The sequence below is a fragment of the Cyphomyrmex costatus genome, unplaced genomic scaffold (genome assembly GCF_001594065.2).
Source record: "Cyphomyrmex costatus isolate MS0001 unplaced genomic scaffold, Ccosl1.0 scaffold102, whole genome shotgun sequence".
NCBI lineage: Eukaryota > Metazoa > Arthropoda > Insecta > Hymenoptera > Formicidae > Cyphomyrmex > Cyphomyrmex costatus.
Genome location: NW_017274977.1, coordinates 822,130 through 837,940, shown reverse-complemented (window position 1 = coordinate 837,940; position 15,811 = coordinate 822,130). Strand labels below are relative to the sequence as shown.

Sequence of the window (15,811 nt, the reverse complement as noted above, 5' to 3'; positions counted from 1 at the left end):
GGTGATTCTCGGGTGGTGCCGGTAGTGGAGGGTAAACGGAGGGAAGGTGGCGGTGGCGGCGGTGGCGGCGGCGGTGGCGGCGGCGGCGGCGGCGGCGGCGGTGGTGGTGGCGGCGGCGACGGCGGTGAACATAAAATCCCTCGCACATGCCTGGTGCATTCATTAGGGGGGATGTGCCCGTGCAGCGTACACGTCGACCTGCATCTACGCCACCCTCTCGCGATCTCTCGGTGCCACCCCTGGCCTCAGTCGCGCTCGACGGCCAACTTAGTGCACACGCCACTCCGTTGGTCCTCCCTGGCGGATTCACTCGCTGCTTCTCACTGCGCCGTGACCGTCCCCGTCGTCGCCGAAGGGTTGCATCGTCGTGCGCGCGCCAACCACCCTCTATCGTTCGCGACGTATCGGCCGACGACGAGCGAGTTCCCGCGTTCTCGAGTCTGCTGTGATCGCGCGTAACGTGCGTCACGCATCCTCTCTCTCTGTCTCTCTCTCTCGATCTCGATCTCGATCTCGATCTAATTGTATCAAGATCGTGAATCGCGTGCGCGCGAAACGGCAAACGATGGCCGAAGCGAGCTGAGAAAATTTCGCGTGCGTATATCGAGAGTACGAAGTGCGGGGTTTTTGTCTTTTGTAATCCGAAAGTGCGCGAAAGTAAACACACATAAGCCGCGCGGGAGACTTCCAACGTAGCAAGAGCGGAAGTCCGGCAGCGGCCCGATTTCCGGAGGCTTTCCTTGGAAGTGGAAGACAAGTTTCTCCACTCCACGTCCTACTCCGAGGAAGATCGTCCGCAGAGAAGATCGTCCCATTCAGCGCCCGAAGAGGATCACGTACGACGACACGGCACGGCTTTACGCACCGCCGGAAGCTGCGGGAAGCCGACGGGATTTCATGTTCACGAATTTCAATAAACCAGGTAACAATGCGACCTAAATCAGCCGGCGATGTCCAACTGCACGGAATCGGCACGTCGGATTCGCAAAAGCTCTTCGCCGTGGCGGGACGCGCCGCGCCGCGCCGCGCCGTGCTACGCTTTCGTGTCGCTGTTTACCGCGACGGATCGGGAAAGGGCGGGAACGCCGCGACTCCACGGGAGGATTTTATCGATCGCACGATCGACGGCACGCGCGTTTCCGCCGTCCGACTTCTCCCGCGGCAAAGGGTGGGCGGGAAAGCGGACGGAGGAACGACGAAGCTTTCTGCGTCACGACGTCGCGTCACATCACCATGTTTCCCTCGAAATTGCCCCGAAATTGCTCGCAACGAAGCACCGTCGCTCGCAACTTGTTTTCCCTTCGCTAACTTCTCATACGGCACACTTTATCCGACAACATCCTGAAAACATCTTTAGGATGTTTTGGGACGTTTTTAGAAATTTGCAAGGTGCTGTATGGGTCGCTCGCTATCTTCAGAATTGACAGTGAGGAGAGGCGATGCGAATAAATTTGCATGGACGAAAGGTATCTCACATTTTCCGACTCGTCCACGTGAAGTAAACAAAATCAGTCGAACGCGCGAAAAGTTCAGAAAGTGAATAGAAAATTCGACGAAACATGATCGTCGTCTCGAACGAGAATTGAGAAAAGTAATGTGGGAAATCGCGTGCTGGGAAAATAGAACAACATAAATTCTTCGTCCGTGTCTACAAAGGATGAAAAAAAAGTTAAAATTATTTTATTCTGATTCTTATAAATGTCGATAAACAATTCAATTTTCTAATCAAAAGTCATTATTTGGACTTTTCTTGAAAGACGTACCTTTAGATCGGCTGTCGTTGAATATCAATATCGTAACTGCTCTCGACAATCCATTTGATCAAAACTATATCACCGTCTCGAAATTGAAGGAAATATCGAAGGACTTATCAGCAGAAAAATGCGCGGTAAAATGTGTGTAGATTTCGCGTTAATTCGGTGCAACGCGGCAACTGCTTGCAGCCAGGTGCAAGAATGCAGTTGGGACGGTATACGGTTGGATTCGAATTTCCATATTTTCGCTATTCATTCGCGCGAGTATTATGACTGGCTGGCAGTAAAAGGTGCATGGGTATTCCCGATGAAATATGCCGCACTTTCGAGCAACGTGCCTCGCGAGGCTGCCGTATCTCGCGTTTCCGCTTCCTCGTCCGAGTCGGAACGATTGATAAAGTGGAATTTGATATAGTAATAGAGCACAACCGCTGAAAAATTTAATATCTCAAACATAAATTTTATTTTCGCATCCACAACACTTCGCGGTGACCGATATTTCTGATGCATACGTTGCGCCTGAAAGAGACGTGTCTCAGGAACGTCTCGTTTCGAAAATTTTCATTCATAAGAAAATTAATTAAATGGTCGGTAATATTATCGTAATAATATTAAAAAATTATTTATAAAATAATGTAGAAGAAAAAAAGATGTATTTTTACTTCAATTTTCATGTCAAAGGAACTTTGTTTACAAAAATTTCTTGGCACATTTATGAAAAAATTATATTGTAATTAGTTAATAAAAAGGAAAAACATACGTTCCGAAAATGTAAGAAAGAATATTACTAGAAATATGCATATCTTGTACAAAAAACTGAAAAACTGGACCTTTCAGCGTAACTTTTGAATAAGGCGAACCTTGATGCATAAATTTCATCGCCGTCGGTCCTCCTGTTTGAGCAACGACAATTAGCGCATCGGATCTTTCAGCGTGAAGCATAATTTTGATTGGTATGCGGGAGATATCGGCATCGATCCCTCGCGATTAATTCCGCGGATGTGCCCTCGCGTAGAGATAGCCGCGCGATTCATAGCGCGTTAATTACAAATGCGGCGGGCCGTTACGAATGCTAACCGACTAATTCCGGTTTCGTATTTCAGCGCCGGCCACATTTTTCTCACGGCGAACGACTATATGCGCGCCACGTAAACTTGCGCAGACACTCGAGGGACACACATGTGCGGCTAGAGCCATGCGACTCTACGTCGAGCTTAATTTTTAATCTAGCGTAGCGCCGTCGAGAAATAATCCGCCACTTATTATGCAAATTTAATCGCGCGTTTATCGCGAGGCGCGCTAATCGCAGATAACTTTCCCGCTCAACTTCGCCGTTGCGGTGCGTCCATTCCCTTTTTTCTTTTTTTTTTTTTTATTTCCGGTACGACAAAGAGCCGTCCCGGGCCGCTTTGTTTTCCCGACGGTGGATACGCCCGCGTTTAATCCCCTCTGCGATCCTTCTCGACACGACCATTATGCCGTCGCTGTCGTAGTCGTCGTGATCGTGGTGGTTGGCGCTGCTTCCAAGTTCGGGCGCCGATTCAGGTCGTGGTAGTTCGCTGCCAAACAACGCATCCATTCAATCACTGGGAGTGGGTGAGGGTAAACGCCCGGCCTTTCGCGATCTCCCTTTTGACACGCGGCAAGAAACAAGATCGGACGTGCGAGAGAATTTTCCGGGCGAAAGAACAGTAAAAGAGGAAAGGAGACGTAATTCTTCTCAAAGGCCCAATTTTTCATTATCTAGTTATAGCTTGCGGTTGAACTTAATTTGATGTTCTACTCAATGAGCTTTATTCATGACATCATTATACATGAAGCGCATTAGATAAAACATCAGGTTAAATGGCTGCTAATCACAAGTTAACCAGAAAATGGAAAACTGGGCCAAAGTGTAATAAGACAAGTGCAGCATTCCCGTGGATGCGCTGTAGATTTGGGCCAAAATTTCATTAGCTGTGTTACCGCTATTATACGCAGGAAAGTTTTGTGCATAAGACATAAAGCATAACACACGTTCTACAATAAATCGTTATATGAAGCTGGAGCAAAAACTTTCCGATAACGCATATCGCATAAAGCATAAGAAAATCAACCAATCAGAGTCTTTTATTTCATGGAAAGAAAAAAAAGAAGAGGGGGTCTTTGATTAATATTCTTATGCGTTTATGCAAGACTTTGCGCTGTCGTTCTTAAGCTCTAAAAGCCTAAAGCCGTAAGACCCTGACCAATCGCAGTCGAATATGAGAAGAATAATCGATTATGATTGGCCAATTTTTTATGGCTTAAAATTTTAAACTTAATTTAGGTAACGGCTTATTGCAGCAAAAGCTTATAAGAGAATCAAGTAATTAGAGTATGAAATGAAGAACTTTGACTAATTTTCTTATGACTCATGCATTATGTAGCGTTATGCAGAGAGTCTGGGCAGCAAATTTAAATTTGATTCATTGTTTCCAGTATTGCTATCGCCATTATGCGGAATTTTGCACTCATCTTATTATTACCTTAATTCCTCTAACATCAGCGAGCTATCTAAGCTTAAGAAAGTCGAGAAAATCACTCTCGGAGATTCTAGGTTGATTCGAGAAGCCGAATATTTCGCGAAATGAGTCGGGTAACTCTTTGTGATGGTTTGTCTCTCTGGATGAGAGACGGGTACTCCCGGGTGTGAGCTTAGTTCTCCAAAGTTTACCAGCTCCCATCACTTTCTCGAGGGCAGTTACTCGGGTAAGAGACGTCTCAAAGTGTTTCTATTATTCGCAGCGTCACTCGGTCTCTCGAGTCATTTGGTGAAAGATATTTTGAAGCTCTCAAGCTAGATACGTTCGCTTATAGACGTTCTACGAGGTCGAAGGGTATTCTGGCTGCGAGCGAGCGCGGTGTCGTGATGTTTACGAGACATGTACAAGTAGTTCGACGTTCGCTTTCGTGAGAGGAACGTTGGGGGTGCGTTTGAAGATCCCCGGCGTGTGCTCAAAGCGAGCGTGCCCGCCCAACCCGCCCTTCGTCTCGCGACCGCGCTCCGATTGCATTGTGGTCGGGAAAATGCATGCCCGAGTGCAGCAGCGGCGCGTCCTTTATCGGCACGGTTGTCCTACATAAAGCTTTTTCCGAGCATTTCCACGTTATCGCTTGTTGTTTGCGTCACGGACTCGTACTTCCAATTCCTAATCGATTTGCGGCGTCGAGCGGGAATCTCGAAGAGGGAGAAGGAAAGAGATGCAGTCGTCACTTTAGCATTTCGCGTTTTAAAGATATGGAGAAAAGCGAAAAATAAGAGAGAATCGAATAGCTTCTATTTTTCTATATACTCGCCGTTTGCGGAGCGGTGAAATCTATTTTTCCACATCTCGCGAACTGTACTTTGCTCAAGAAGAAACCGAATGGCTCGGTCACATAGAATAGAGTCGATAGAAAACGGGAATACATTGATCCGCCAGCGGATCGAGAACGAGAAAATACGCGCGTGCGAAGATCTACGTGTGAAGATTTACCCGCCGAAGATCAACTAGGGGTACTTCCGGAAGATAAACGCGCCGCAAGCCCTGCGCCGGAAATGCTTTTCCCAGCGCGCGGCTCGCTGTGGCTGCGACACATCGATCGTCGATGCATTTCGACGGTGTGGTCGCAATTTCCGGCGTCAAAGGGCCAAGGTCGGCCCCACTTAATCATGGGATGGATGCCCGTCTCGCAGGCATGCAGAAAACACGCAGGTCTGTTTCATGAAAACAGAAATTTTATTTTATATTGTCTTGTGAAGAAAGACGTAGGTAATTTTTCACGAGGATATATATATTAGTTAGGTCTTTATTAAGTATATTATATGTAGATGTGTTAGAGAATATATTAGACGTATATAAGATATATAAAAAGGGCACAATCACGAATACGCAACGCCAATTGAAGCATTCACTACGCTGAAAAAAAATTTACTAAATCTTAATACATTTTTTGAATTATCTTAACTAAACATTTATTAACAATAAATAAATATTTATTTAATAAATAAATGATTGTTAAATCAAATTAATAGGTTTTTTTTGTATCAAATAAGTGTACGTTTAACATTCAGTAAATATTTATTAAAAGTTTTTTCTTCAGTGTAGATCGAAAAAGTTGTGCAGGCCGAAACGGATAGGATATGAAATCGATATAATTCCTGTATCAATATTTTTTGAAAAAATCGATTGTGATGTTAAGCAGGTATAACTATTAAATATCAAAGAAGGAACGGTAACTCAAAACTTAAGTAACATTTTGTTATTATTAACTTCCATATACGTGAAAATGTAAATCAATTTATTTCTATTGTTAGTTTCAAAGTAAACAACATCCATGTTATTTTATGCACTTGGTTAATAATAAACTGAATTTAAGTTTCTTGAGATAAATTGTTTAATTTGTTATGCTTTAGTTAAGCTAATTACGTATCGAATAGGAGCAGTCGCGACTTACAGAAACGATCAAAAGTAACTCAAATTATTGAATTACAATATTTTGGTTTAATTGATATTTCGAGTGTAATTTGACGGTATGAATTTAACAGTATTATGACATTCTGCAAATAGATCGACGTTTTCCTAAAATATATATATATATGTATTATAACTTCCGCTATTCAGACTACTTATCAAAAAACTTAAACACAATAGGATACTTGTCTATCGTTGAATATTTCATTATCTCGGCGGATAGCTCGTTAAAGAACAAGATACTCGCGGATTCTCTTAATGAAGAACCGCTTGGCATATACAGTAAATACGTATATAGAGGTAATTATCTAGTCCTTAAAGTTAGTATGTTGTTATTAAGACGGACCAAAGAGAATCTTTCTATCAGAGTACCTTCAGTACGCGGGTTTAGTTTGGCTTAATAAATGCGATAGGGGGGGGGGGGGGGGGACTGTGCGACGCGTGTAATTAAACGGTCTCCCGTAATCGGGCTCATAGTCGAGCCTAATTACTCGTCGCCGGATTTGGTCCGATTTACACATACCGCAACAAATCTCGATCTCTAAACTCTTTCTAATGAGCTATATAATAATTAATATTAGCTAGAATCTTATTAAAACAAATTTTTTATTTGTAAAATAGAAAAATTGTCGATACCCTTGGATGCTGAATTTATTTTTAATCTTCACAGATACAAGTATTTCTTATATTATTTCCCTTTCATCTCTTCTTTGTTGAGTCAGAATCGAGTGTTCGCAGGAATTGCTGAAAGTTGCTCGGAAACGGACGACGTTTCCACTAACATAATGCTGACACGTCACAGTTTAAATTGTTAGCAGAGAACCAGACATATAGTTTCGTACATACCGCGTTTATATACACGTATATATGCACGTCAGATGTCCCAGGAGCTTTTTAAACGAGATATTATTCAGTATTCTTCGGGCCGAGCGAGTAAACGGAGATGCAGCTTTTGCGCGTCTGCATTCCGGCGATTAATACCTCATTTAAGGGAAAACGGGAAATTACGAAACCGGGTGTACAATTAGGACATGTCCGTGATTGCAAAATGAATTCCGTCCCGGTCAGGCCGGACCGGTGCATTTCGAAATGCAGCGGAAACGCGGAATCGAATTTAAACGGCAGATATTGCGTCGCGCATCGCGACAATTTCATCGCGAATGTGATTAATTAGGCGTTTTTCAAGCCGCATTAGCGGCGTTATTTTATCAAAAACGGGGAGAAAACGGATATGGGAATATTGAATTCTTCGTTTACATCGTGTTTATCGCATCAGTCGTTTTGACGTATGGGCGTTTTATGTATCGCATTTCTATCTTTGAGCGGGATATACATATATCCGTGAAACATAATTTCCAGCGATACCAATGAAAGCGCGGATTAAATCTGTTAACAGCCGTTCGGTGCTTGTAAATCTCGCGTTGGTAACCTCGGTTGAGCAGATTTTCCAATTTTCCCCGGTGCCTATTGATTCTACACGGGCATAACACGATTATCGTTTTGGTGAGAGAGTACCGGCGGGGAGGGCCGAATTAATATCAGAAACTCTCCGCGAATTATCGTTTATTGCCACCAAATGAAGTTAAAGCGTCTCCGGGAGTACGCACCGCCCGCGTGATGTGGATTCTCTGCGCGAAATGGAACACGCGTGGAAAGCGCGATTTCGCGCTATTTTCCCTTCGTATATCAAGCTACTGTTTGGCATGAGCTCTTTCAGCAATTACGATGACGCTCGATTTAAAGACCGGAGGGTCGAAACGCCCGATTTTATTCTCGCGCGCCGTTGAGCTCCACGATTAACTCCAAATAAATGAAAACCGTGAGAACATCCCTTTCTACGCGTCGTGTTGCGCCTCGACGACCGGTATTTAAACGAGCCGCGCTCTCGAAGGCCCCGCGATTTTAATCCGCGTTTTCAGCTACGATGAGCGTTCGTGGGCTTGGTACATTAGAGAGAAAAAACGAGGCAAAAGATAACACAGTTAGCGATTCTTTTTCTATCTTTAATACACTAACTTGGCGTACATACGAAACTTGTTCGTATATATATCGTAAAATTAATAGGCAGAGATTAAAGAATATAAAGAATGTTATAAGATCTTTCAAAGAACGCAGAAACTAGTTTTGAATGAACAGAAATGCACATTAATAGTGAAACTAATAATTACAGTGTAAAAAAATTATAATAATTTAATTATTAATACTGCTAGATTTTTTAAATTAAATAATTGAAAATGAAAAAAATAAAGTATGTTGCAAAATCTTGCAAAAGTCGATAAGTTCTAGAGATTAGTTCTGGATAAAAAGATACACATTGAAACAGTAATAAAATAAATAATTGCAGAAGAGAAATTTCCATAATAATTTAATTTTTTAGATATTAAATGTTATAACGAGACAAATATTATTTTTATATTTTTCATTATAATTCAAGAATATTTTTGCTAAATTACTCTTAAATCTCTCTTCTCAGCTTAATTAAAATTTTTTTTGGGAAAAGATTCAACATATGAAATGGGCAGGATTATTAATTATAATATATATATATTTTAAAAAATTAGTTTTTATTAATATATATTACTGAAGATATTATTATTAAAAAATTAATAACAAGAAGGAAGGTTACAAATATAACTGAAAAAAAGGTGAATTTCTTTCTTCTTTTAACATATATTAGTAAAGTATATTTCAACACATTTTCACAAACGAAGTTTATTAAACATGTGCATTAAATTGAATACCAGACATGGTGAGAGAATAGACGAAATTAAGTTACTTCGAGGGGGCCACTCGAAAATGCATCGGCTTTGAAGCAACCGCTTTATTTACATCTCGGATTGTACGCTACTAAATATATCCTATCTCTTATATTGATTTAAGAAATTATGATTAGGATTATATTTAATTGTTTAGGTCAGAAAATTATCATTACTTTATCTTTAAATCATGGCAACCAATTTATAAAAAATAACATTGTTTTAATAATTTCGTCCAAATTTTAATATGAAACACAAACCACTTATCGCACAATCGTTTATTGATAATAAACAGGAATTTATTGTTTTTCAATAATTGGTATTTGTTGATATTTAAAAAATTTTATTTTAATGAATTTATAAATACACATAAAATGTAAAGATATTTTATTTATTCTTACACTGAAAGAAAAGCAATCCTTAATTTTAAATAATTGTTTAAATAATATTGATATAAAATTTATTTACGCTAAATAAAATAATAATATAATCAAATTAATTGTTTTTGTACGAAATAAATATAAGTTTACATTTATAGTAAATATTCAATTATTCAGACAAAAATTTATTAAAACTTAATACATTTTTCTCTCAGTGTAGAATTATAAAATATGATTATGTGTTCAATTGTACAATATATTGTTCAATTATGTTAAATAGTAAAATTCGGTTTGTTATAGACATTATTCAATCACATTAATCAGTAAAATTCTGATCAGTTTGTCGGATTTTTCAAGAGACGAATCAATCAATCAGAACGATAATCGTTAAAAAGGATTCGGTCGCGTTTGAATAGTGCGCGTTGACGCGCCATATCGCGTGGCTGACGTAATGAAAGCGTGCGTTATTTGGAAAATAAGAAGGCCGGCACTGGTGCAGATCGATATGGCGACGAGCGCCGCGCGAATTCTCTATATTCCGACTGCGATATATTTCGTATGGGACACTCCGCGTTATCGCCGCGCACCGGTGGCCGCGGCGTCCCGCACGCATCACGCAGTCGGAAAGAAGACGCGGCGTACGTTCAACCGCGTTTGAATTCGAGCGCCCTTCGCGCCATTCCCCGCGGCAGATGCACGAAGGTCAAAAGTATTTTAAAAATAAGGCCGTAGGCATTGGCAGATTGGTATGGCAGTGGACGTTAAGGGTCGGGTGGCGTTGTAATGGCAAAAAGTTTGCGAGAGGTGAGTAATCGACGTACGGAGATTCGGGAAGCGGTATCTCGCGGTGAGTGATGCGCGACGGCGTAATCTGCGTAGGATCCGCGTAAATAAAGCGGGTACGCGTTAGCTAGTACGAGTGGCTAGAAAATCGGGCATCAACAAATCGTCTTTTCGCGAGGAGGCTCGTGGAGGCTAGACGAGAGCACGGCCGACAATGGCGCCCAAGCCTCGCGAATATTGACATTGCCAAAAACATCACCTCCGAATATATCGGATTATTATCGTATACGTGGGTGGCACGTACTGCGTCGCAATTAGCGTTCTAACCTCCCGGGCGGCCCGTGCCCGTGGTCCACCGTTTAGAAATTCGAGCGCGGCTTACCTCGCTCCGGCCGTTAAGGTTATGCGAAAAAATGTTTTCTGCACGTATAGTAGCGCGGCGTGAACCCTGAAGGGTTTTACAGTTATACTGCAATGTGGCACATTTGCAGAAGCGCGGAGGACGTTGTGTGGGTCTAGAGAGCCGCGATTTAATCTGCGGGGAGATATTGTCAGGACGATAGGAGAGTGCGCGTGGAGATAGTGTGTGAGTTTAGCGCTTTTTAAGGGTTAGGGGATCATTCGGTATATAGCCAGGGTGATAGCATAGTTTTTATCTAGACAGTTTTGGCCAACTAGTTTGGTTGTAGGGTCGGGATTGGAGATAGACAAGATGGACCAGCAGTATTGTCTACGGTGGAACAATCATCCAGCCAACCTCACAGACGTTCTCAGCTCACTGCTTGCCAGAGAAGCACTCTGTGACGTGACCCTGGCCTGTGTCGGAGAGACCTTCAAAGCGCACCAGACCATACTTTCTGCATGCAGTCCATATTTCGAGAGCATTTTCCTGCAAAACACCCACCCCCATCCAATCATATTCCTCAAGGATGTCAATGACACGGAAATGAAGGCGTTGCTGCACTTTATGTATAAGGGCGAAGTCAATGTTAGTCAGCATCTGCTACCGATGTTCCTTAAAACAGCAGAGGCATTACAGATCAGAGGCCTCACCGATAATAGTGTAAATAACAAGGCAGAGGACAAGTGTCCATCACCTGATCCAGAAACGCAAACTGGAGTAAGACATAGCGATTCGCCTAACCTCCAGTCTCATCATGAGAAGAGGAAAAGAAAGAATTCAGGCAGCTACGACGTTTCCCTTTCTGGCCCACCTAGCGAAAGATTCTTGTCTGATTCTCAGGTAGATATCGTACTCGTTTACTCTCTTCTATAACTGTATCATGAGATAGGTCACTTGTGTGTATCATCAGTTTTATTCATTGTAACACATGTACATTGTTTATCATGATTCATATATGTGTCATATTAAGTGTATCTTAAAGCTTGATTAAGAAAAATTATACAGAAACGAGCAATATAAGTATTTCTTCTGAAAGTTGATGCAAACATAATTTGCATCTCTCTTTGCTCTCTTTCGATGCCATTTTTATTTATATTCATCTGTTATGCTTGTAACAATATTAGATATTACATTACATTTTCACATATTAACTGTATAAAGTAACATACATGCAATATTTACAGAATGCTGTTTCTCTAAATAAATTTATATGAATATTAATTTTATATATCAGTATACTTGTGCTACTGCTTAAAATTCTGGTTGATTATGGTCTCATACATATTATCAACAAATTATACATGTGCCTGTGATTGCACAGCTTTCCAAATAAACTTTATAACCTTGAAGAGTTCAGACCAAATGCTATTACCTGCTGTATAATTCACGAGACAGATATCATCATAATTAAAGACCCTATAACAAAGTCCGACCACGAAATAAACTTTTGATTGGCCCGTCATTTTTATCAACTTCAATAAGTTGGAATGAGTAAGATAGTATAAGTTAGAATGAGATGGTATGTATAAAAAGAGACAGTACAAATGCTCTTCCTTTATGCTCTTGTTTTTTGATAAAATTGCTCATGGCCAGATTCTGTTATAGAATCTTTAATCATAGTGTACTTCCTATATACTTTTATATATATTTTGACATAAGACTCTTATATTCAGAAAGAGATATAATTCGTCTATTTCAAAACGTCAAATGCAATTTAGTTACAAGTATATAACAGTAAATATACAACAGTTATTACACAACACAAAAACCTAGTCAGTTTATTATAATATAAATCCATGTATTACATTTTTAAGCAAGAGAAATAATCTACCTAGAGATGATGTATAATAATAAAGAGATGATATATAATATAGATATATAAATAGAAATAGAGATGATATATAATAATAATAAAGAGAATAATCTACCTATCATCTAGATGAGTGTTATTTAAAAAAATAAGCTTTTAACCTTAAATTTTACAATTAGTAATCATGTCGAGGCATGAGATCTAGCACTTAGAAAAAGATGAAGAAAATTTTTTTGATTGATTATTTTCAGACATCCTCGCAGTGTAGTTACAAATCAAGTCCTCCTGTGATTCCAAAGTTAAATAATGCCCTGGGAGTTGAGATGGAAGATGGTGGTCGACCCATGTCCCCTGCTTCACAACCGCAGGCTCCTATTAAACAAGAGGTGGATCACCACTTGCCCGACTTCCATGACAATATTTCCCTCCCCGTAAGTAATTTTCGTCATTTATGCATTTCATATTTTAATTTTGATTAATCATTTCTTCCTATTTCTGCCCTGCATATATGTATTCGCTTCGCTTTTTCTTGTACATTTACTTGTTTGATAACGTGAGATGCTAACTTTGTTAAAATTTTTTTTAACTTTGCAAGATCTATGCTCTTACATGCAATAAAATATATGTGTATATAATCTTCCTTTTTGGTAAGAATTGATTATAAGTACATCAGTTTATTTGAAAGTATTATTGATGCAGTTAAAGAAAATTATTTTTTTATGTATTTATCTTGATTGCATAAAAGATAATAATGATAAGACTGTTTATGTTCTTGGTTTCTTTATCTAAAGTCACATGCACTACAAAAAACTTAGGAAATTTTATTATTTCTTATCTTATTACATTTATCTCTAAACACGTAATTTTCAAAGTAATTATGTATAATTATGCATTACTATATTTAATGCATTACTTCTGTAAGATATTTCTTTAAGAATACTTAAATGTTTAAAGAAATGTATTTAGATTAAACTTGAAAATAATGCATGAATAGGTTAAACATTTTTTGTGGTTTGAAGTGTTTGCGTAACAAAGTACTCTAGTACATATTATTACAGCATGTAGCTTAGATTCTATGTGTCCATTTAGATATTTTTATTTTGTATCCGCTTTTTTTTTCCGAAGATGCTGTATGCTTCTTCTTGCTTAAATATACTTTGCACAGTCGTAAACGAAGTGCAAAGTTCTCGTGATATATCGTGAAGATAATTATCCCTATAACGGAGTTTCGTTACTGTTCCCACAATTGACGACAATTACCTACCGTCGTCCTATAGTCGAAACAAACATGGGAAGGAAGGGATTTTTCTAATTAGAGATTACAGAATTGGCTTTTTCTGCTAAAAAAAAAAATTGGTCGAGATGTGTTGATTAAGCACATATCCTTTCCTTCTCTGTTGACAGACTAATATGGAGTGGGAGGTTCAAAGAGGTGGGAAGAGTGACGAAACTATGGATGTACAGAACATGACTTCAAATCGTCCAGATTCCGCTGGGGTGCAAGTTTCTCGCGAAAGTGCCATCATGGCTGGAGGTTCTTTCTATGTCGATTTGTCGGGAATTGCGTCTGAATTCCCCGGAAATTCACATAATCCGCTAAGTCAAGTCGTATCTATGAACGCGCATCATTTGTATAAAAGCAATAGCATTGATCAAACCCAGTCGTACGAATCGTTACCCGAATATCCAGTTGCTAAGAGACTTGAAAGTGATAGATCGTTACAAATAAATCAGGAACCAGGATTATCTGTAATTCAGCCGACAATTCAATGCGCAAATTTGCAGCGTACTACTTCGCAAAATAGAAAAGCTGGTAAATTTAAGCCGGGCTGGTTAGGCATGTATTCCTGGCTGCAGTATGATGAACGATCGAATCTTATGTTTTGCAAATACTGTAGAAAGTGGAGTGAATCTATACCAGAAATTCGTACTTCATTTGCTGCAGGAAATGGCAATTTTAGATTAGAGATCGTGAACCATCATGATAAATGTAAAGCACATAAGCTGTGCGTAGCAAAAGAAAACGAGGGAAGGAAACATTACACTTATACGACAAAAACGTGCTAGCCTCTTATTGTGTCATATCTGGATCTATTAATTTATAATTAATTTTGCGCTCATTTAATAACTAAAAGACTTATTGTTTATAAATATTCAACACATTTGAAAAATCAACAATTTTGAGAAATTCCTGTTTTATTAAACCGCGCAACAAAATTTAAGCAAACTTATAATAATTAATTTTTGGTATAGGTTCACTCGCACGGAACGCCAGAGATCCGGGTTCGAAACAGCATCAATAATCGTTAAATTGTCAGTCAATTTAACTCGTGATACTACTACGGTAGTTTATTAGTGTTGCGTGTTTCAAGTCTGAAAAAATTTCGGCGTGCAATCGAAGAATTACATACGTAGTATATAAATTCACACACAATTATTTAGAAGCACCCGTGATCCAGCTTAGACCGTTGCGGCATTGTTTTCATTTGGTTTGAAATTTAACGATCTAATAAGAATTGATATTGCTTACAATAATTATTTTAAAACAAAACGAAACACCCGAACCTGTAATTAATAATCTTTCGCACACGTCAGGTACTTCAACTTCATTATATCAAAAAACTAGACATTTTTATGGTAACTCGAATTTGCTTGTAACCGTTACCTTTTAACAACCAAATTTCTGATAATTATGTACTTTCAGATTTTCCAAAAATTCCTTTTCTCGATTTCTCTTATATTCCAGTTTTGGACACTTTTTTACTTCTATATTGTATTTAATGCTAAAGTTTACTTAGATTGTATTATAGTCATTTTATTGCATCAATACAATATTACAAATAAGTTTACACTTGTTAAATATGTTTTTACAGAAGCAAGTTCTTATTATCAAATAATTTTATCACTGTTAAAATTATTATCGCTTAAGTTAAAACAGTTTATTATGTGTACATTATTTTATTGTTAAAAAAACAATGCATAAATATACATAATAGTGTTAATACAGTTATATAATACAATTATTCTATTAATACATTATAGCAATATTTCCAATGTTATGTTGTAATGTGTATATATTATATATATTATCTGAGATGATACAATATATGAAAAAACAATTATATATTTACAAATTATAAATATAATTTATATAATTATGAAATATAATTTTTTTCAGAAATCATGCAAATAATTTCAATAGATAAGTGATAAAATCTGCAATTTATATTGTCAAATAAATTATTTACTACGAGGCGATATATTTCCAAAATGATTGGTCTTTATAAAAAAGTTGAACTTGCTTGTTTTTAAACATATACGATGTATAATTGTATATGTTGTTATATATTCGATGTATTATATAAGCATACCACATAATTTTCAACATGTGAGATAAAAGATGCCAAAGTATATATTTTTGAGATCATGTTCTGTGACAGATTCTTTATA

At 38.7% G+C, this 15,811-nt stretch overlaps 1 protein-coding gene across 2 annotated transcripts in view; it reads left to right on the top strand.

Moving 5' to 3' along the window:
- Positions 1–5,382: 5,382 nt before the first annotated feature.
- LOC108773392 (zinc finger protein 131) overlaps positions 5,383–15,811 on the top strand; it is a 53,644-nt gene continuing 43,215 nt past the window's right edge. Inside the window, exons 1-3 of one of the 2 annotated variants that reach the window (XM_018539186.1) lie at positions 5,383–5,470; positions 10,838–11,391; positions 12,613–12,792. In XM_018539186.1, coding sequence (XP_018394688.1) covers positions 5,428–5,470; positions 10,838–11,391; positions 12,613–12,792 — 777 coding nt within the window. In that variant the 5' untranslated portion in view covers positions 5,383–5,427. The remainder of the gene's footprint in view (positions 5,471–10,837; positions 11,392–12,612; positions 12,793–15,811) is intronic. The other variant, XM_018539177.1, reaches the window with a different exon arrangement.